The sequence below is a fragment of the Eurypyga helias genome, unplaced genomic scaffold (assembly GCF_000690775.1).
Source record: "Eurypyga helias isolate BGI_N326 unplaced genomic scaffold, ASM69077v1 scaffold20469, whole genome shotgun sequence".
NCBI lineage: Eukaryota > Metazoa > Chordata > Aves > Eurypygiformes > Eurypygidae > Eurypyga > Eurypyga helias.
This window is the reverse complement of record NW_010270355.1, coordinates 12,953-34,771: the sequence shown is the minus strand read 5'-3', so window position 1 is coordinate 34,771 and position 21,819 is coordinate 12,953. Positions and strand designations below refer to the sequence as shown.

At 42.0% G+C, this 21,819-nt stretch overlaps 1 protein-coding gene across 1 annotated transcript in view; it reads right to left on the bottom strand.

The window, feature by feature from the left end:
* LOC104514676 (lysosomal-trafficking regulator-like) overlaps nucleotides 1–16,410 on the bottom strand; it is a gene marked incomplete at its 3' end in the record, with an annotated part of 46,889 nt that extends 30,479 nt beyond the window's left edge. Inside the window, 10 exon segments of the mRNA XM_010158425.1 lie at nucleotides 380–489; nucleotides 1,351–1,417; nucleotides 2,700–2,926; nucleotides 4,123–4,279; nucleotides 4,946–5,107; nucleotides 6,580–7,612; nucleotides 9,300–10,647; nucleotides 10,650–11,372; nucleotides 14,663–14,753; nucleotides 16,219–16,410. Of these exon segments, the coding sequence (XP_010156727.1) occupies nucleotides 380–489; nucleotides 1,351–1,417; nucleotides 2,700–2,926; nucleotides 4,123–4,279; nucleotides 4,946–5,107; nucleotides 6,580–7,612; nucleotides 9,300–10,647; nucleotides 10,650–11,372; nucleotides 14,663–14,753; nucleotides 16,219–16,410 (4,110 nt within the window).
* Nucleotides 16,411–21,819: the final 5,409 nt, after the last annotated feature.

The window sequence follows — 21,819 nt, the reverse complement described above, 5'->3', positions numbered from 1 at the left end:
GCTAAAGCATTCCTGAAAAAGTGAGATGCTTCTTACCTTTAAGGGAATGACTTCAAATTCTACAGTATTACAGTGTTCTGTCATCCATAACCACAATGTCAGTCTCCTCAAGAGGAATCTTGTTCTCTTAGGCTGAAGAGAGTTCCCAGGACTAACCCACACTTCAAAGCCCTCTCTTTTCTTATCTCCTATTCATGTTTTGAGAATGAATTATTTCAACAACCAGATGTTATTTGCTCTGATCAGTTAGAATGTTGCTGTTACAGTCTCCTTATTACCCAAAATACTTGGACACAAAAGGGTTTTTGGATTTTTTTTTTTCTTCTTCTTTTCTCCTCATTAAGCCTCTGAATTCTGCTACGTGCTACTCCATACATACCGTACAAGGTGTCTTCTCCAAAAATATCCTCAGAAGCAGCGTTAGCTCTTCTGAACGTGTCTGTGAACTCATCAAGGACACTAACAGGTCTACCAGCACCATCTGACACGCTAAAAGCAAGATGAGAAAATACTCTTGAGAAGAGTTTTTAAAAGCTTTAAACATGTATATTCCACACTACTATGAGGAAAGATTAACTTGGAATTCAGACTATTTTGTGAAAAGATTTCCAATCCTGGAAGCAGTAAGGATTACATGATGAACTTTAGAGAGATTCAACAGTACTTCCTGACACTGCCATTCAAATTACCGTTGAAGGAATCCGGATGGCTACAGCAAGTCTTGGCTCCCAGGTTTGCCAAGTGGAGTCCGAAAGTCTGGGAAAGTAGCATCTACACTGCAGCAGCTCTCCCCACAAAGCCGGGGATCAAAGTCCTGGGATGGGTATACATCCTTTCCTGCTGTGGAGCAACCTCACTGTGTCAGCCTACCTTCGGGCAAGCATTTCATTTGCTTCCACATTCTTGGATGAGCTAGCTGTTTTCCGATTTGAAATACAACTCAATAAAGACATCACTAAACCCAAAGATATTTGAAAGAAGAACTTAAGTTGTGACAGCGTCACATTCAGTAAGCAAGATAACTGCTATTTTTCCCAGCAAAGTTTAACACTGCCACCCTAGGTTTATGATTTCAACTATCATTTTCTGATCTGCCAACGTGTGTTTAAATAACAGATTTCCACTAGCTCAGAAATAACCCTGTATTTACACACGGGTCAGATACTTGTCACAAGCTGAAGCAGCTGCATAAATTCACACATGCCAAAGCATTTGCTTTGTCAATTTCGCATTTGCATTGTGAATATATATACAGGCACTCAAATTTTTAGTTATGTTCTAAGAACAACAATATTTAAGTTACCCTGAAATAAGTGTAAAAACCACCGCATTAAAAACTCAGGAGCTCACCATGATAACTGGGGTCTGTCTGTGTCAATATGTTCAGAAACCCTCCCAGAAGATGTTTAACAGCTCCCTATTAAAAAAGACAAAAACGGGAAAGTGGTTATCTGAAAAATAAACACCAGCTGAAAGAATAATTTATTTTAATCAATTCTTGTCTACTCTTGATTTTAAATACAAATCTCAGTTACTTTAGATTATGGAAATACTTCTTTATATTTGCTAATGATCATTCTCTCATGTGCTGGACAGCTCAGTTACAGAAGAGAGACTTAGAAATCAAAGTTATTCTAGGAAGAAACCATTGAGCCATTATCAGTTTAGCAGTTAAGATCTCCCTTGTCTCCTCCCCCGTAACAGTTATGGGATTTGACAGGCTGTGACAAAATGCAGTGTATTGACACAGTGATGCAATACTTGAAGCACATTCAACCTTTCCCTAACCTTTTTAGCCAAGATTACTTTAAAAAGTAATTACATAAAGCCTTTTGCTTACAAGCATCCTTCACAAATGCATCTTGGATAAAGGCAATTTGAAAAGCATTTGAAGGCATTAAAACCCTCTAAATTCATTAGTTTGATCAACTGCTCTTTCTAAATGATAGTGAAGAGTAATGAAAATGAGATTTTCAGTTGTAAGTAGTTTCACACGTGTAAGCTCAGGGCAAAGAAATACATGTGTGCTAGTTATTGAAAGCTAGTAATTCACACAAACAATTGGAGTACTGAAATAAAACAAGGTTTTCCTTTCCTGCTTTTCGTTTAAGTTGTAAAGCACCGACTTTGCTTCTCAGTCAAACGGTTAGATAAACAGGCACGTCAAGCTCAGATTAACCATATTTCCATCTTCTGCAAAACAGGCATACCCAACTTAGTCACCAAAAAATCTAGCCATCAGAAAACCCAAGGCACCATGAGGTGATCACCACGAGCACACCTCATTTCTAATACAAACTTACAAACAATAGAAGCGAGAACTCTTTTTGAGGTACACCACTGATTAGAAGGTTTACATATACACACGTACAAGACGGTATTTGTGATGTTTTTTCCAATGGTCTGACAATCATTAAATCTGTACCTATAGCTCTTGAGACTGAACAGTCTTGATAAAGGAAGGCAGCTGAAACTCAAAAGCACTGTAGGGCAAATATCACTCAACACATGAGTCAGCCATAGTTCCTGGTAACATAGCAGCTGGCAATATGAGACACTTACACTGGCTCCAGGTTTTACCAAATGCCATACCAAGCGCGAGTATTTCTGGAGATGACTATTAGGTATATGGGTACTACAGAACTGAATAAAAAGACCAACACCGGCTAAGCTGTCGCCTTTGGTCATAACGGTTTTACCTGTTCTATAAGTACAGTGGCATTTCTCTCCTTCTGGCTGACGATTTTCAGGCAGCTTTGGAACACATGAGCAAGCACATCTAAACTCACAGTACCAGCTGAGAGCAAGTTTAATTCTAACATGCAGATTTCAGGATACAACAGTTCTCCTTGACTGAGGTTTTCAGCTGGGTCATTAAAATAACCTGAAGGACCAGCACATCCCGGTTCTGCTTTTGTGTCTGCTCCTGAAAGAAAACACTTGTCTTACTGAACCATACTCAGCTGAATACAGTTTGCATGATTTAGGCACCACATCCAAGGACATACTTTCTCCAACATTCTCATAGGTACCAAAGGAAAAGAGCCAGCAGCTTATAAGCAGATTTCAGAAGTTAGGATAGTCTTCTGTTCTGCTTCAGATTTTCATATTTTCCTGCCAATACAGAAGGGCAAGGATTCGTTTCTCCTGTTACATGCCCTTAAACTATGTGCCTTCACTTCCTGGGAACTAGGCACACACAGTAATGATGAAACATGACAGTAAAAACAATGTAATTGAGCCTCAAGCTTCTAGACAGAGCTCAGAGCCTGCCAAGAAAGGACATACATGCACCAGATTTCACTTCATGTCAAAGGGTTGGGGGAGGCGGTTTAGTTCAGTAACTCTGAAAATGAGAGAGTACCTCCATGACAACCAAAAAAGCAAAAGAAAAACATTTAAGCCCTCCCCTATCTTGGAGAGACTTTAACACACATTGCTTAAAGTTATTTGGTACAGACATACGTTTCACACAAGCATTTCAGGTTAAGTTTTTAATTCAGAAACCCTTTTAGAGTGTTTTATGTCTCTTGATAGAGCCTCGTCACACAGGTCAACAGCAACAGCTGAATGCAGCTCTCAAAGGCTGCACTCACACTAACTTCATGCAAGAACATAAGCATCCAGATGTTCGGCACAAAGGAAAATTAAAGCAAGTTCTGGTTCAAAACTAATTACACCAACAGAATACAGCAAGAGATGTTCACATCAGTTGCTGACTGACTATAAAGGGGTGTAATTAGAATGATGTTTACTAGATTGCTGTAATGCTAAATAAAAAAAAATTGAACATTGATTTTCAGACAAACTACTGAAAAGCATCTCTGGTGAAAACTACTTCTAGACTGCATCAAGAGATTTGAGCAACCTGAATTTAAAGCAAGAGTCATATAAACCAAGAAAACCAAGCCAGAACAGTTCCTGTAATACTCGGTAAGAGATGCATCACCTTTCCATCTGTAATGGCACCCTACTAGGAGTAAAGAAGTTCACAAGTTCCGTCAAACGTCTGATGCTCACTCTATGTGCTGGTTTTACTACCCTATTTCTGCCCTTCTCAAAAGACACGCAAGCTTTGCTGTGTCAAAGACAGCTCTGTCTAGTCCGCAAGTTCACATTTACCTTCATTGTTGGTTTCACTGTCATCGGGGTTACTCTCACTGTCCGCTTCATATCCTTCTTCTTCAGCAAAAAGTTGAAGGCTACAGCACTGCGGTTCTTCCGTTTCTTCAGAAATATCGGCGGGTTGTGACACAGGAGCCGTTTCAGTGTAATGGGTCTGTAGAACACAAATTTATCATTTTTGGTCAGAAAAGCAATTTAAGAACCTTCCAGATGCCCATTTTCTCCAAGCTCACCAGCAAGAGAAGCAAACTCATCATATACTTGCAAAAAACTTGAGATATGCTTTACTACAGATACTTCACTCTTACACAGAAAACGGACTCAGGAAGAAAAATCCATCTTTGCAAACTACCTGATCAAAGCTCTGTTGAGCTGGTGGCCAACGCCTCAAGAATTACTGCATTTCCAAAACCACTATCACAACAGACACTCATCTTGACATTCACTTTAAGGTGAAGATACGTCTGCAGCCACTGAGGCCAGTCACCATCCCTGGTGGAAGCTCTCCCTCCGACAGTTCGTCGCACACTGCTGTGGGACGAAAGGGCGAAGAGAACGCCCGGTTGCGGGTACGCCCTTGAAGTGTAACACAGCTTGCACCCTTCTGGGGCACGACTTGTTTCTGTGGGAGCATATCAGTAACCTCCATTCAACTTCCACGCTTACAGATGAGAATCAGAAAATTACATCTTCAACCGCCACAACAACCAAACACATTTACAAGTGTCCTACTGGGTTTAAAGACAGACCTGAGCAACATACACCCAGTGAGCAAACGCTGCACTATTTTGATTTTGATGACTCGGATGGTGTTTCATACCTTCTCAGTTTTTTCTTCAGAATGATCCAGATCAGCAGAAAAGGTGCCCAACGCAACACGAAGCAGGGAATCAAAGAGAGGCTTTGCCAAGTCAGTTTCTATCACTTTTGATTGAGCAAGCTGCTCTCTTATTTGAAGTAAGATATCATCCACTCCAGTACTCTGTTTTGGGGGAGATAAACATTTTCATTCATGTTACTCTGTTTTGGCTAACAGGAATGGTCTAGTAATTTAAAGAACTGCTCCTTCCACCTCCACTCATCTGGCTTCTCAGCTAAAGCCATCAGACTTCACCCAGTCTCTTGCAGTAAGAAAGATTCATCCTGTTTGTCATGACAAAATGTAGCTGGTTAAGCAATCTGCACACTGAAAAAATCTGGCAACGTGCTGTTTCCCAAACATCACAAGTGAATGTACTGTTTCAAAAATAAATGTCTCTGAAACAGTTTAGAGTACATGGGGCATGCAGATCACACCACGATATTACTAGAGAAGTTAACAGGGCAGAAGGTGACATGTCCAAGTTCACAAAAACAGTGCTTGGCCCAGACAGAATTCCAGTTTCTGGTTCTCCCCTGGAGGTAACACCTCCTGCTTCTGTAACAAGCTGCCAAGCAAAACAAGACAGCAACGAAAACATTAAAGCCCACTGAAGGCATCTTCTGTGAAGTCACAACTTGGTTGAGCACAGAATTAGTCCAGCTCTAGAGCTTAAGTAATAGTTTTTTCAGGTGCCCCTTCAGTACCTGTGCCCTCAGCATTCCTCTTTCTCAAGCGCCTGCTCTGCTCAGAACGCTCTGAAACACCATGTGTGAATCACTACGTGCAACGCTCACGTCTTGACTACGCAGCTCTCCTTCAATCCCACCAGTCTCCACTGAATACCCTTTTAAAAAACACCAAAACACAACTCCCAGGTCTCTCCCACCGTTCCAATCCCATCAGCTCAGACTGCCACTGAAGAATGTGGGACTGGACTGAAGAACTACATGGGGAAAAACCAGAAAAAGCAGGCCATAACTGACCAGAAAAAAACCCAAACAAACAGAAAAAAAACCAACAGGCACAATCAGTCACCAATTGATAGCTGTCAACATCCACTGCTGCCCATGCAGCCAGGGGAAACCTCTCCTTTCCTCTAGTCAGGACCATTTTATGCAAAAACACCAAAATTTTCATCTGCCAGGATCAGTCTTCCCTGGGACTCAAGATACCTTGCAAACAAACTGCAACAGGTACATGAAAAATAAACGCGAAACAGGTCAAAGAAATGAGCAAGGTAAAAGCCTCATCCAGCCTGGATCAACCTGCCATTCTGGAAGTCTCTCCCAGCCCCCAAGGAGCTGGCAATTGGCATGAGCAGGGATCCAACCCAACAGAGCGGAGGACAAGATTATGTTGGAGAACAGCAACCGCCAGTTTGTTCATCCACCCTCTCCCACTCTCATGCCTGCCGACCACTACCCCTGACTACTGAGCACACCACCGAAGCATACGCTTTTGGCACGACACAAAAAATACGGTACCATAATGAAGGCATCAGCTTTTTTCATCTCCACAGGAACTTTTAACCGGATACACTTGTTATTGCTTTAACAGTAGAGTCAGGTAACCCCAGGGAAGTTGCACAGTACCTGGTGAGGCATCTCCGTTTCCATCTTCTGCTGCATGGTGCTTGCACTGTGCAGACAGATTGTCAGCAGAGCTTCTAGAAGTCTGATGCCTTGAAGGGCCCACTCAGTCTCCTCTCTTACAGAAGTCTTCATCCCTTCAAGACTGGCAACGGAAGCCACTGAAGCCTGTTCCTTACTCAAAGAGCTGTCACAGGAGACACATTCAGGCACCAGCTGTTCTGCACCAGCAAGACCATCTGAACTATCGAGCTCCAGTTGAGTCACTTCTCTGCTTTTAGCCAGTTGAACAGAGTCACCCCTGTTGAGAAGCTCACCACGAGGACTCCCATGTGAGCTTCTGCTGCTTTCACTCAATACTCTCTCCCTCTTCCTTTGCTCCTTTTCCTTATTTTTTGCAAGTCTCTGAATTATCAGGATTAGTAACCTATGGCATGCTTCAAAGCCTCCAAGTCTATGGAACTGTCGCTGGAAAACTGAACTATGCAAATATATGCAACGACACATGGACCAAATATCCGCAGCCCTGTGAACATGTTCCAGGGAGGGCAAAGTAAGGCTTTCCAGTGACAGATATGGTAATTTGCGGCCTAATTGCTCACTAGCGGTACTATCGTATCCTGACGTATCTTCAGAGTCATTAGCTGAATCCAGATCGCCATCTGCTTCTTTACTTACACATAAAAAAGCCACACAGAGGAATAGGTTTATCGTATCGACGTGAATGTCTTGGCTGACAAACTTTTTCTTTTTTGGGTAAGCCTCTTTCAAGCCAGCATAAAACTTGCTCAGGCTTTGAGGAGCTTCTGACACAGCATGCTGGCTACAAAGAGACGCAGGCAAGTCAGACGTAGACTCCTGTTGTTGGCTGTTCAGCTCTTCCAGTTCTGGCATTGCATAGCCTTTCTGCTGATCACCAAGGCAGAGTATCAAAGTCTCTAACACTTTCAAAGAATGGCTTCTTAAGGTATCTAAGTAATTTAACTCGGTCATTTGATTCACTCCATTACAGCTCAGAAACAAGTCTCTAATTACCCTGCAAGAGAAAGCATTGGAGTTACCTTACAAGTCAGCCACAAATTCACGTAGCTCAGATGGTATCCCATCCAAAAATAACCCTCGGTTCTACACACCTGAGTAACACCAAAAACTCATCACATTTACAGCAGTTGCTGTAAGTTACTGTGAACTGAAAATTAAAGAGGAACTTGTTTGCAGTACTCTAGAGTCCCCAGTAAACATCATTCATCTGGTAGTAGAAAATGCCATTTTTTGGCAAGATTTAATGTAGGAAATACTGCTTAACCTCCAAAATGTAGACCACAAAGATGTATGATGTCCAAAACATTAAAGGTGTTTAACTATATGACATTTGCTCTTTAGTGGTACTTCCTCCCCTTAACTTTTTACTAGCAATTGGAGCTAGTATCTTTATTTCTCACAGTTTTGTAACTTCACCAGAAAGTCCAGATTCCTTCTCAAACAAATTTGAGGTTTTAAGACCTTTTACTAGCTATGTCTACTATTTGCATGGACCACGCCTTTCACACAGAATTCACAAATACCTTTCAAGCACAGCTTTCTGTGTGAGTGTTACACCAGGACGTCCAATGTTAAACAACCACCCCACCTGCCCAAGTATATTTTCCCTTCTTTCCACTCCAAGTATTACATTAACTTCATATGGAATTTGGGGTAAGGACGTATAAGCTTCCTGGTGTACTATGTTCACTTGCAGACATCCACCTTCCTTACCCTCTCATCTCCTTCCCCCTGGGTCAGCTTTTACTGTAACCAAGTTAAACACTCTCGAACCAAATGATTCATGAACTTACTTGCATATTCCCATCTTTAAGTCAGTAAGAAATAGGATATGTTAAACCTTTTTTTAATCTAATCTTTACTTCTCTTGCCTCTTGGCCACTAAGTCCACTTTAAAAAGTTAACAGCTTGTCATACAGCATAGGTTAGGCTCAGAGTTAAAAATGTAATAGACAATCCTCATATAAAGTGGAGTACAATACTAGCCTATTCTTTGTAGCTGTCTCAGGCAACCCTACCGAATTCACTGCAGTCTATCAGGACTCCAACGGAAAATATCAGACTCTTTCCTGGGTGAAAGGGCACATTCATATTCTGAATAAGCTTCTCCATGTCCTGTGAAACAACTATTTCATCACATCAATGATAAATAGGAAAGGCTCTTTTTAACACCTTGGAAGAATGATTTTTTTTTTTTAAGACTATGTTTAAATTAGCAGGATTTTGTCAATTAGGAAACAGTTATTTCAGGACAAGTAAAACTCTCAAGCCTTCCAAATGAGAGGTGGTTTCTATTCTCAAAGGAAGAGGGAAACAGATGAGAAACCGAAGTAGTCTAATTCCCACAGAAAAGTGACATGTGAATCTGTTCAACATTCCTGATTCACTTTAGCATGAGGAATGAAGAGGCAAAGAGCATATCACACTGGACAAAGATTTTATCTGTTTCTAGGCACTCTGGCATTAGAGCCCATAACCCATCAGTAGAGAGCCCTCACTTTCTATGGTTTAGGGATCTAGGACCAAAACTTACATTATTCAAGCATTTATCTTGTTGCCACCCCTAAAATACGCAAGTGCATGCTACAGTCCACCTAAAACTTCATTCTGATCAGTGACCAATATACAGAGCTCAGTACATAACCAGCATGCTTCCATTAACAAACAGAAAATCAACCAACCTGGATTTAAGCAACACAGGGAGCGCCTGCAAATAGATCTGAAGTACTTCCAAAGGCAAACCCTGGCTGTGGTAGCTGCACGTGTGTTTATCAGCTGTAGTCAGTCTGAGTTGTTGAGCGTGGCAAGCTAGCTCAACCCCTCTCTGAAGCACAGGATTGTAAATAGAGTTATAGAGCTTCCACTGGACCACTGCATTTCCCTTTTGAATTAAGTGGCAGACATGGCTTGCAACCTGCACGCCACGTGGCTTGTCTTCGTCAAAAACAATGTCCTGATAAGCCTCCAGTGCATCCCATCTCAACAACACATCTTCAGATCCACTGCTAGGCAGAATTCCCTGAACTCGGCAAGAGGAAGTAGGCGCAAGACCCACATCGCTAGAGTGGCCCCGCAGGGTGTCTTCCAGCTGAGCAAGTTGGTCAGAGTCAACAGTACATATATTGCACGATGCCTGTATAATTTTTGGAGAAACTTCTGCTCCACCCAGCTGGTCCAATATGAACTTGTTAAGGATGTTCAATATGTGCTGTTGAAAGTTTTTTAATATTGGCAGCTTGGAAGCACGGAGCAACGGGACAATCACAGACTTGGGATCCATACAGCAACATATTCCCACATTATGTACACCCAAGAGAATCTGAACACAAGTACTGCTCAAGGAAACCTGCTGCAACAAGTGCAAACACTGGTGTGCACAGACAGCAATGCAGCAGCACCTGTCAGGGTAGTGAACTTCTCCGTCAGCAGTTTCAAAGGGGCTTTTGGAAGCTTGGTTTTTAAAAGCAGATACAGAGAGCCCAGAGAGATCTCTGTGGTGATGCATGAAGTGGGAGTACTCACACCGCCTGTGCCGCTTTCTTGTACACACCGACTGATGGAGCTGCTCCGATTTCACTTTTTTGACGGTGCTGATGATTTTCATGATGCTGTTGATCAAGGCTTTCAGATGCTCTGAGGCTTCCCCAGGTACTCCCTCACTCTTCATACACAGCCATTCCATCTGAAGCACCGTTACCTCAAACAGCTTAAATCCCTGATGCTGTATGAACTCATGAACCAGATCTATAGCTTGGCTGAAGTAGAAAGGATTGGAGGCTGCACTTTGTAGGCAGCAGATCAGAATCTGCAAGACCCCTTCTATAACCTCAGGTAGAAGCAAGGCTCTGTGATGGTATCTAGAAAACATGAAGTTATCCTGATCCGGCTGCTGTAGTGTTTTCTTGTATCCTGGAGCAAAAGGATCAGGTTGCTTTCCCAAGCCAGTTCTGATTTTTAACGCAGCTTTAAGCAAGTCCGTTAGATTTCTTCTTAAGTTGTCGGGCATTGTTTCCGTGTTGCTAATGTCTAAATTGTTGGAAAGAGCATCCTTTGGACCAGAGCCACAGGTTCTTCCGTCCACCCTGTGGAAACTGCTTCCGTTTCGGTGTTACTACTACTCACACCGCAAGAGTCCCCAAATCCGGATAAGAACTCTGTCAACGTGGGCACCACACTAGCTGAAAGAGCAGAACTGTGATTCAAAGTAATATCAAATTTGCACACTTTCTCTAGGAGTGACAATAAGACATGGCATAAATCAAAGGGAGAGTTATCCATGTTGCTCTCAGCAATTCCCGCAGCTGGCTCATTCAAAATCTCTGGGTTTAGCCCGTGTGCTGGAGTAATTTGGCTGGAATTTTCTAGATTAGGGGCATCAGGAGCAGAATTCGGTACCACTTCTGCGGGTAAACAATCACTTCTACCTACAAGGTGGCTGTCCCTAACTGGGTATGTCAGAAAAGGTTGCAGTAAGTGGGAGCGCCTGCGTTCCGTTACTACAGAGGTCTTGTCATCAGAATTGCCTTCTGAATCCGAAGTGGACAGCTGAGATCTTCTTGCATCCCGCACGGAATAACACTGGGTGGTTTTGCGCAGGCGCCCGCTTTTTCGAGCTCGAGCATTCAGTTTTACGGCAGTCCGAAGAGCTGAACGAGTGCCTCCATCTAAGCCTACTTTTTCCTGAGTGGATTTCACGGAACTGGAATTGTTCTCTTTGGTCAGGCATATGCCTACTGTAAAGGGTATATTAAATCCTGTTGAAACAGGAGATAAAAGGAACATTCAGAAACATTATAGTACGTAAAACATTCTTCTTAATTTCATGGTTTAACACTTTCAGCTTAGAAGTATGAAATAAATGTGTATCCCAATAGGTCATGGTGTTGCATATACCCATGTCTGATGTTTTCAGTACAAAAAAAAGTCAGGAACAACTCATGTTTGGGAACCACCCTGGCTATTTTCAAAACCTAGACAAATTAGTTCATTTTCTAACTAGGGTCAGACAAAAATGTGCTAGAGAGTAGAGAGTTGTAGAGAACTTCTCCTGTAGGCATAGCTATTCTGTTTGCTATTAACGTAGATGAAGAGACATTTCAGTAAGCGAAGGGAAGAAAGTTTAGTCTGCAAATCATCTGGCCTGTTACAGATAGGATATAGAGGAACAGTGTAGGCACAAGCCTCTGGTTATATTCCATTTAAATTCGGGTAAGTTAGACATACTGATACACCAAAATGTAAAGTATTAACCAGCAGGATACCAGCTCCGAGATCTCCTCTCTCACTTGCTAAGGAAGCAGCAGTTTTAGCCAGTTACTCAAGCAATATCAGTATATTTGAAGCATCACTATTAGCATTGCCAAACAGCCCTATCCCACAAGTGATGAACGCCAAGGGGAGGAAAAAAAGGTCTTTTTCAACTTGATGACCCATTGTCACTTTTTGCAAGTCAGCTGCTACAGGAACTGGGTGCATTAGCCCTCTTACAATGCATGAAGAGGAAACTGTTAGCACACCCGCAGTAACAGAATAAAGTAATTTCCCTACTTAGAAACAGTGTGGATCTTCAAGTATGCAGGCCTCAGTCTTTACTTCAGTGTTAATTGTTCTAAAACAAAAAGCAGAAATAAAGATACTGGATTTTAAAATGATCAGGGACAAGAGGGAGATGGAAAAGAACAATATTTAAGGTGCTGAATATTCCCATAAAAGCCAAGCCAAAAAAACCCTTTCGAGTACGCAGTATGAAATAGCCAATGTAAAATTTAAATCTGATTCAATAGGCAAGAATATGTTGAACAATAACATAAGTACCACCAGTTAATTTGTACTGGTAAACTCAGAGGAAAAAAGCCTATATGTTCTTGGATAAAATCTGCCCTCATTTTTAACCAGAAACAGAACTGCATCTGGTTGCCTAGGCTAGTAAATACCCAGCATGAAACAACTGCAAGTACTGACCATCCAGTAAGTTCAGTATTTAACAAAATGTGATAGATGGCACTAACAGTCCCCCAGTAGATACAATCATTAATCAAACTGAAAGGAGATGCTTCCGTGTGCAGGCATGACTGCGCCTTGCTGTTCCGCAGATCATAGTTATGATGCTCAAGGAGGAAACATCATCCAGTTTGGAGGCAGGAAGTTAACCAGGAGTACTTCATCAAACAAAGGGCATTTCCAACAGAGAATGAAAAAAGCTGCCTAGTCCAGGTGGATCTACTTCAGTCCAAGACAAGAAAAAATAAGAGCTCTTTGCACAGAATGGGATACATATCATGCTTACTGCATCAGTACTACGGAAGGGAAATCTGCAGAAACAAAAACTGTGCACTATGCAGAGTGCAAACCCAGAACGTCTTAAAACCTATTTGCACACCAGCATTTTAAACTAACCCTGGAAAAGTCACTGAGTTCTAAGATAATCAAAATGGTTTTTCAATTCTATCATGCTTACAGGAGCACGAAAGAATGATGAAATTGAGCAAGAGGAAAAGTTTATTATATAAAATGATATGAAACTGGCATTTTAAATACTCCCAAGTCTACAAATATTAACAAAAGCCTTCAAATTTGCAGGAGTTTCAAATGGGAGGGAAAAAAGAAAAAAAAAAAGGAGATCTTCAGGTGAGAACCCTTGGGAACTCTGGACAGGTAACTTAAGTTGTTTCATCCTCTTTTTTTTATCGTCTAATAAGGAAAAGAATGCATCAGACAAATTCAAGAGCCCAAAGCAAACAAACCTTGCCATTTCCTGGTTTAGTTTTTATGCAGATTATTTTATACCATCCCTTTTAGTTCACTTTAAGCTGACTCTTCGGCAGTTAAACCCTTGTGAATCAATTCCTCAATCAGCACACCAGTTTCTTACACAGAGCATCATATTTTCTAAGGAATGTAGACAGGTTCTGTTCATAATCATCCAGTGTTATTCTATTTTTTTAGGACCTGTCTTCCTGATAAAACTGCATTTTTCCTACTCTGTCTACTGTTTGGCTTTAAGCTTACCTCTACTTCCCGTTTCCTCAATTTTAGAAGAAAAAGTCTGTTTCATTCATAGAATCAGAGAACGGTTTGGGTTGGAAGGGACCTTAAAGACCATCCAGTTCCAACTCCCCTGCCATGGGCAGGGACACCTTCCACTAGACCAGGTTGCTCAAAGCCTCATCCAGCCTGGCCTTGAAGACATCCAGGGATGGGGCATCCACAGCTTCTCTGGGCAACCTGTTCCAGTGCCTCACCACCCTCTCTGTGAAGAACTTCTTCCTGATATCTAATCTAAACCTCCCCACTTTCAATTTAAACCCGTTACCCCTTGTCCTGTCACTACAGGCCCTTGTAAAAAGTCTCCCCCAGCTTCCTTGTAGCCCCTTCAGGTACTGGAAGGCTGCAATCAGGTCTCCCCGGAGCCTTCTCTTCTCCAGGCTGAAGAAGCCCAATTCTCTCAACCTGTCCCCATAGCAGAGGTGCTCCAGCCCTCTGAGCATCTTCGTGGCCTCCTCTGGCCTCGCTCCAACTGGTCTATATCCTTCTGATGTTGGGGGTTCCACAGCTGGATGCAGTACTGCAGGTGGGGTCTCACAAGAGCAGAGTAGAGGGGGAGAATCACCTCCCTCATTCTGTCTCTAGTGCCAGCATGTATCACTTTTTTTTTTTAAAAGAATCAGTATGTTTTTCCCTTTTACCCATCATGAAACACTTCACATGAGCAAAAATATCACTTACTCTTTCAAACCTCTTTTACTCCCAAATCACCTGAAAAAAGAAGTATCACCACCAGCAAACCAAGTCCAGCTACACAGTAACGTGAGCACTGCCCTTCCCACCAACCAACAGCCTTCACCTTCTCTATACCATTTCCATCTTCCCTGCAGGCTGACACAACATCGGTATTTGAGTTGAAGTTCTCTGCAGAATCCACCCTCTTGGCACAGAACGAAGATGTATTACAACGAACTACTGCTCTTCAGTTGGGAATCCGCAGCTCTGTGGTACTCTAACCACTTCTTTAAAGGTCCTTAATACTGAGTGGGATGGAACATACCTATTGCTTTTTCCTCTTGGACGGGGATTTTCCACACCAGTGGCAGAAGTGACAGGAGGAGTGTCAGAAGTTCTTCCCGACATGTCAGCTCCTACGTTAGGCACAAAATAGAAACAATTTTGTACTTCTAAAAAAATAGGTTAACCTTCTTTATTTTACAGAGCTACTCAACATGCCGTTCCCTATGCCTTTCTGCTGGCCTGTGCACTGAAAAATGACCTAACCGCAAGGAGTGCTATAATCATTACCTGGAGCCCAGCAGAACGCATCCAAGGTCTTCATTACACCTCTGCAACCCATTCCATCCAAAACTCCCCTAATCCCTCACACAAAGAACAACACCAGGAACGGTAAAAGCAAATCACTTGTTGGTTTAAACAAAGCCAACATGAAGCCCAAGACAAAGTTTGAAACTTCCCAGTTATGTTTTTGGAACTACAGAAGAACTTTATGGGAAGCTTCCTCCTTACACCACAATGGTGCCTTTAAGCAAAGGAAGATGCTTACGTGTATCAAGTGACGTTACTGACTCACAATAGAAGAAGATTTATGGGAGAAAAGAGGGAAAATTACCCTTAATTAAAAAAAAAAAAACCCACAAACAGAATAACCACCAAGAAAACCCTCACTCCTACTAGGATTAAGACTTATACACTAAGAATTTCAATGCAGAGAGGAACAGCATTCCAACATAATTCCTTTACTGGGTGCTATGCACCACTAACAATTGTTTCAGTCTTAAAGATCAAAAATTTTCACACACAAAAAGCTGACTTGAGCATTTTGGCAGATGGCTGAAACAACAACCTTCTCCCAAAACTTGAAGGTATCAATGAAATTAAAAGGTATGGAGATAAGTAACTTTATAAATAACAAATATATACACTTAGATGGATAGTTATATAACTAATACCTGTTTTTTAAACACTGGGATCTGCAGTTCAAAGGACAAAGAGGTAATGCAAATCTCATCCTGCCCATTGCTTAGTGCAGTGCTGAAGAGGAAGAAGAGCAGGAAATGGACACCTGCTGCTACAGGGATGTGTGCTAGACTTCATATGTAAAAAAAAAAAGTATAAACTGACCATCACTTCTAAAATGCTTCCTCTCTTGAGCTAAAGAGCAAAAAAATATATCTCATTGCCCATACGCAACATAGAAGGTTTACATTTTAATTATATCTTCTTGGAGGGCCTTCTCAAATTAAAAAAATGCCAGTTTGTACTGCAGGGTCATTAAACACTCATTTCTCTTGAAAATTCTGACCTACTGCCTCCTTCCACCCAGCTACTGCAACCGAGTTTCACACATGCCTTAACCAGTCAAAAGTTTACCCACCATCAATATCAGCAGGCAAACAGGCATGTGATCAGCTATTTTTTCTTCTGTTCTTACTGAAGGACAGAATACAACTGCCACGTATCACTTTGAACTTCCTGTCTCCACAGTTAACTCATCCGATCAGTATAAAGAGGCAAGACGACCAGCAGCAACAGGAACATGAGCCAGACGAAGCTCAATAAAAGAGTTATAACCAGGTAAGACAAAGCCATTACCTGATCAATAGTGGAGTTCAGAGTGGTGAGCAAAATAAACCCACGGCCTTGAACCAAGTATTGGCCCAGTGCTGCCATATGAGTTTCTTCCTCTTCATCTTCCTTGGCCTCTGCCCTCTGCACCACTGCATTGCACAGCCTGTTGACATCCGTCAGGAATTCCCGTGCCAGTGAGTTACTGGCACTGCTCATGTCTGAGCTGTAAGTAGAGGAGAGTACAGAAGTTAAATCCATCCCAAGATACATTCCCTATGGAAAAAAGACTGGGGGCAGACAGACTCTTCCCTGTGTCCCACTCCTCTCAAAGGATGGAGTACCTGTGGAACTGAGGAATCAACACACCAATGTGAGGTGGAAGGGAATGGGAAGGATGAGCTCAGAGAATTTTGTTTCTTTCAGTGAACCTTTAGCTAATGGCCCACTACCTCACACACTCATTTTCTACATCTATTGGGTAATAAGCCTGTGACACACAGCATTCCCTCCCTCTGCAGAAATGAGAGCTAATGACTTGGTTTCAGCTTTTCTTTGTAACCTAGATCATAGAATCACAGAATGGTTTGGGTTGGAAGGGACCTTAAAGACCATCTAGTTCCAATCCCCCTGCCATGGGCAGGGACACCTTCCACTAGACCAGGGTGCTCAAAGCCTCGTCCAGCCTGGCCTTGAACACTTCCAGGGATGGGGCATCCACAGCTTCTCTGGGCAACATGTTCCAGTGCCTCACCACCCTCTCTGGGAAGAACTTCTTCCTGATATCTAATCTAAACCTCCCTGTTTTCAATTTAAACCCATTGCCCCTTGTCCTGTCACTACAGGCCCTTGTACAAAGTCCCCTCCCAGCATCCTTGTAGACCCCCTTCAGATAGTGGAAAGCTGCAATGAGGTCTCCTCGGAGCCTCCTCTTCTCCAGGCTGAACAAGCCCAATTCTTGCAGCCTTTCATCATAGGAAAGGTGCTCCAGCCCTCTGAGCATCTTTGCGGTCAATATCCTTCTGGTATTGAGATGTGGGCTTCAACCTTTGCCTGCTTCTAAAAGGTGTTGGACCAAAGCATAAAAGGGGAAAACAGGCAGCTTTTACAAAGCTTTGTAGAGAAAACATGCTCTTTAACAGGTTATTTGAACATATCTTCTACCACGTTATGTATTCCAACAGCATGCAGATTCTTTCAAGGGGAAAGAAAAAAAATTAACGAGTTACGATAAACACCGGAGTTTTGGAAACACAATGCATGAGATTTAACAGCTCTCAGTGTTTTCCTCCAAGCAAGACCGAGTGGGTGGCAGTCACTGCTGTAGAGCACTTCATTCAAGATGTGATTCTACTGCACATGTGCGGGAGAAAAATACCAAAAGCATTGGTCCTGATTAGTTTTACTTTAGATAATGCACTCAAAACACTCAAACGTCTCCACTCTCTTATAAAACCACTTTCTTTGTCTTCCCTGCTGCCACAGTATTCGTGGGTTGGTCAGCATTAGTACACATGGCAGCATTTAAAACAGACATTAAATCCAACAAGACAAGAAACTGAAGGCTCAGCTGCAAAAAACAAGAGGATGACTGAGGAAGGCAAAATGAAACCCAGAGTCAGTTATGGCAGCTATAGAAACAAGAACATTTAATCCACACAAAACCCACTTGGGTCATTAATCATGACCAAGCACAGGACATGCAGAAAGAAAGTGTGATGTATGTAAATGTTATACTGGCAGTTAGCAGTGGATTGACACTGCTTGATCAGGAAACATCTACATGCCATCAGGTAAAATACAAGATCTTGAAAGAAAGAGGAAGTTTGTTAGCACTAATGGTACAGAAAGCTCCTTTCAGTGGCCAGACTAAGTGCTTAGACATATAATGACATTCACTATAGAAGTAACAAGAAAACTCTTACCAGAATTACTTTGCCAGCCTAACACATTTATCTTCTGTCTGGAAGAAAAAGCAGATATATTTGGGAAATATCACCCTTGGTTCACCTGTTTTTAAAAAGAGAAAAAAAAACACATCACAGTTAATATGCAGTTTCTTTGGTGTTAAAGCCCATTTTACAATAGCTATTATGAAATTTATGAAGAGTCCTTGAGGTGTTTTGTTTTTTGTGGGCTTTTTTCTTTTTTTGAGCTTTCAATCTCTAGTTTTCACTTTTAGGTTATGACTGTACAGAACCAAAATCCTATTACAGAGGAAATAATTGGTGCATCCAAAATAAGTTACCATAATGAAGTCCATTAGTTTATAAAATGTAAAGTGAGCTAGACATGCAGGTTGAAACATTTCCCTCTACAAACAGCGTGAATTTGCAGTGATCACCACCTGCAGACGTAATACTTGTACCCGGAGCTGCAAGTGCTTCAAGTGACGGGTAGCGTGAGTAATTGAACTGCGCAGCCGGGTGCTGACGTACACGCATTTTAAGCCTGGTCTGTTTTGTCCTGACAGATAACCAATCTTCATTACACTGAGCACTGGAGAACGCAGTTAATAAAATTGGAAAGGTACAGCAGGGAGAAGTGATCACCCGATTCACTCCAGAATGGCCAGAAACAGCAAGACTGTTATCCCTAGTAGAGGCTTCAGCAACACCACACACCAGCTCTGCACAAAGGGCAAAAAGATCCTTAACAACAAGGAAAACGGTTGCTATAGTGAGGATCCATTCATAAAGCCCCAGCACCCCACAGTCCTTGCTGTAAACTAAACTGTCAAAGGGTTTAGTAATTTTTCATTTCAAAATGTCACGTTTCTAGTTATCACACTACCCCTCACCTCTTCAGAGTGTATTCAATCTAAGGAAAAGAAAACCTCCCAAAATACTCTTATTTACTTAAACAAGACTGAAAAGCTCCTGAAGTATCCTTTAAATTCTAATGCATGGTTTTGTCTGGCTGAATACTTTCTCTGCTGTTTCCTAGAAGGGATGCCAAAAACATTACCTCTGCCATTGATTTCTGCAAGCTCTTGGCATTTTTGCCACCATTTTCAAACCTTGAACAAGTGCTAATTACTAACGGGACTCCTTACCAGTCTTCCCTATCCTAACTCCTATTTTTCAAAATTGCTGTTAGGATATTCTCGTGCTTGGTGCCACTGAGTACACTTTAACTAAGTCCAGTTTCTAACAAAGTCCTAAAATTCAGCCTGGAGAGGAGAAGGCTCCGGGGAGACCTTATTGCAGCCTTCCAGTACCTGAAGGGGCTACAAGGAAGCTGAGGGGGACTTTTTACAAGGGCCTGTAGTGACAGGACAAGGGGTAATGGGTTTAAATTGAAAGGGGGGAGGTTTAGATTGGATATCAGGAAGAAGTTCTTCACAGGGAGGGTGGTGAGGCACTGGAACAGGTTGCCCAGAGAAGCTGTGGATGCCCCATCCCTGGATTTCTTCAAGGCCAGGCTGGATGAGGCTTTGAGCAACCTGGTCTAGTGGAAGGTGTCCCTGCCCATGGCAGGGGGGTTGGAACTAGATGGTCTTTAAGGTCCTTTCCAACCCAAACCATCCTGCGATGATATGATTCTATCCACTGACACATGAGGCAAAGAGAGATGAACTCTCCAAACCCACCTTTACTGAAGTGCCCACAAATAGGGGTGCTCCAGTTGTGAGCTAGGCTACATGTTAAGCTTTATTCTCTTAATGTGGTAAAGAGGCAAAAGTGCATTGGCTATCAGCGGGAATGTGAAGGGTGGTAACCAAGAAAAGACTCAAACTTTCCACTACAGAAGTCTAGGTTAGTCCTCAGAAGACATTATACCCACATTTAATTAATTGTGGGGGAAAATAGATGGGGATAGGAAGAGAGGTAAAAAAAAAAAGAAAAGAAAAAGACCAAATTACTTCAGTGTTCTCAGATGGCAAGTAAATTAAAATTGTAATGAGCACAAACATTACATGAAAGACCTCTTTAAGGAAGGAGAGAAACATCCTAGGTTCCCCAGACAAGCTCCTAATACTTGGCCTCCCTTTGAGCGCTTGGGAACACCACATATCATCCACAGCCTCACAGAAAACCAACTTATCCACTCAGCCAACATTTACGATTCATTGCAATGGAGTAGCTTCAGTGGTTTTGCAGTTGTACCAGGTAATCAGAAGATATAAAAAATATGCCATCCATCATGTTTCAGTGTCCTTCCATCCCAAACTTCACTCTCCAGGTTTCCTGAACTGCTTGCCCTGTTATATGGGTTTAACATATATTAAATAAAGCCATATTCTAGCTGAAGGGTGAATTCTCCATGTCAGTGATCAGTACTATTTTTTTGATGCTAATGCAAAAAGACATCAAGCATGTCTTCTTAATGCAAGAATTATATTTATAATTAGTAAGGAATTAAGAAGCTCTCATTCTACAGTGCAGAAAACACTGTAAAGAGACACCACACTGGATAATGAAGCACTTGCAGAGGAAGGACTCGCTCCAACAAGCACTAGCTGCTTCTCAGCTGTGCCTCCTTCTTTATCTGCAATTAAGTTCTGAAATGAACTGACAGCACAAACGTGCCTTTGGAAACAGTTTTGGATATAACCTCATTATTCATCCTGTCTTGAAACTAGAGACAGGCAACAACACAAGGCAAACTGAGAAGTAATTAATCGGCTTCCAAAAAAGCTGCATGTGCACAGACAACTTTCTTCCCTTTCATATTTGTTTCCTGACAGGTTATTTGAGCACTTCAAGCACACTGCTTTTCGAAGAACTCCTCAGTGAACAACCTGCCCTCCTGATGCTCTAACACAGCCAACGCACTGTAGAAGTGGGTTTTTTTGGGTTTGTTTTCTTTTTAAAACAACAAATCTACCCCCACTCTAGTTTCGGCTTGCTTGTCACCTTCTCTTCCTGTTGCAGATTGTGGTATGCTGATACACCCTACCATCACAGCATCTCACCTTACTCCAGGAAAGAATGTCAGCTGATTTGCTTTAGGTAGGAACTACTCTACTGCAGAATTTTTCTTTTGTTTCAAGTGACACATCTTTAACTGCCATGGTACCTGCTAATATGGAAGCAGATGCTACACAGAACACCTGCACTGAGGTAGAGTGCCTTCACCTCTTTAGACTGCAGCAATGCCACCTTAATGAGGGAAAAACCCCAAACCCTAAAACATCACACATGAACTACGCCATAAGAGAGCTGGAAGCAGCCTATCAGAAGGTATTAAGTTCTGCTCACCACTGCTGTGTATGCTGTAAGCAATGAGATGTTTCCAGTTGTGGAATACACAGTGTGTCAGGGCTTCACATAGCTAGCCCTGAGAAAATAGTCACATTCTTAAATTCCATTTCACCTTCTAGAAGAATATGATCATATTTCACAGAAAGCACCTCTATTAGATAGTATTTACTTCCAAAAGGGAAAAAAATCCACAAACTTAAGGAAAAAAAAAATCACTGTGAACAATGACATTCACATACCTGCCCTCTTCGTGTCCATCCTTCTATCATCCTCATAAGTCAACCCATACTGTGTCTGCCCTCTGGACCCTTCCTGCACCAGCTCCCGACAGACTTATTTTCTATGTGGTGTTGTGGTATAAATCTACTTCCTGCACTTCAAATTCACATTTTGTCTGAAAATCTTTCCATTCTTATGATGC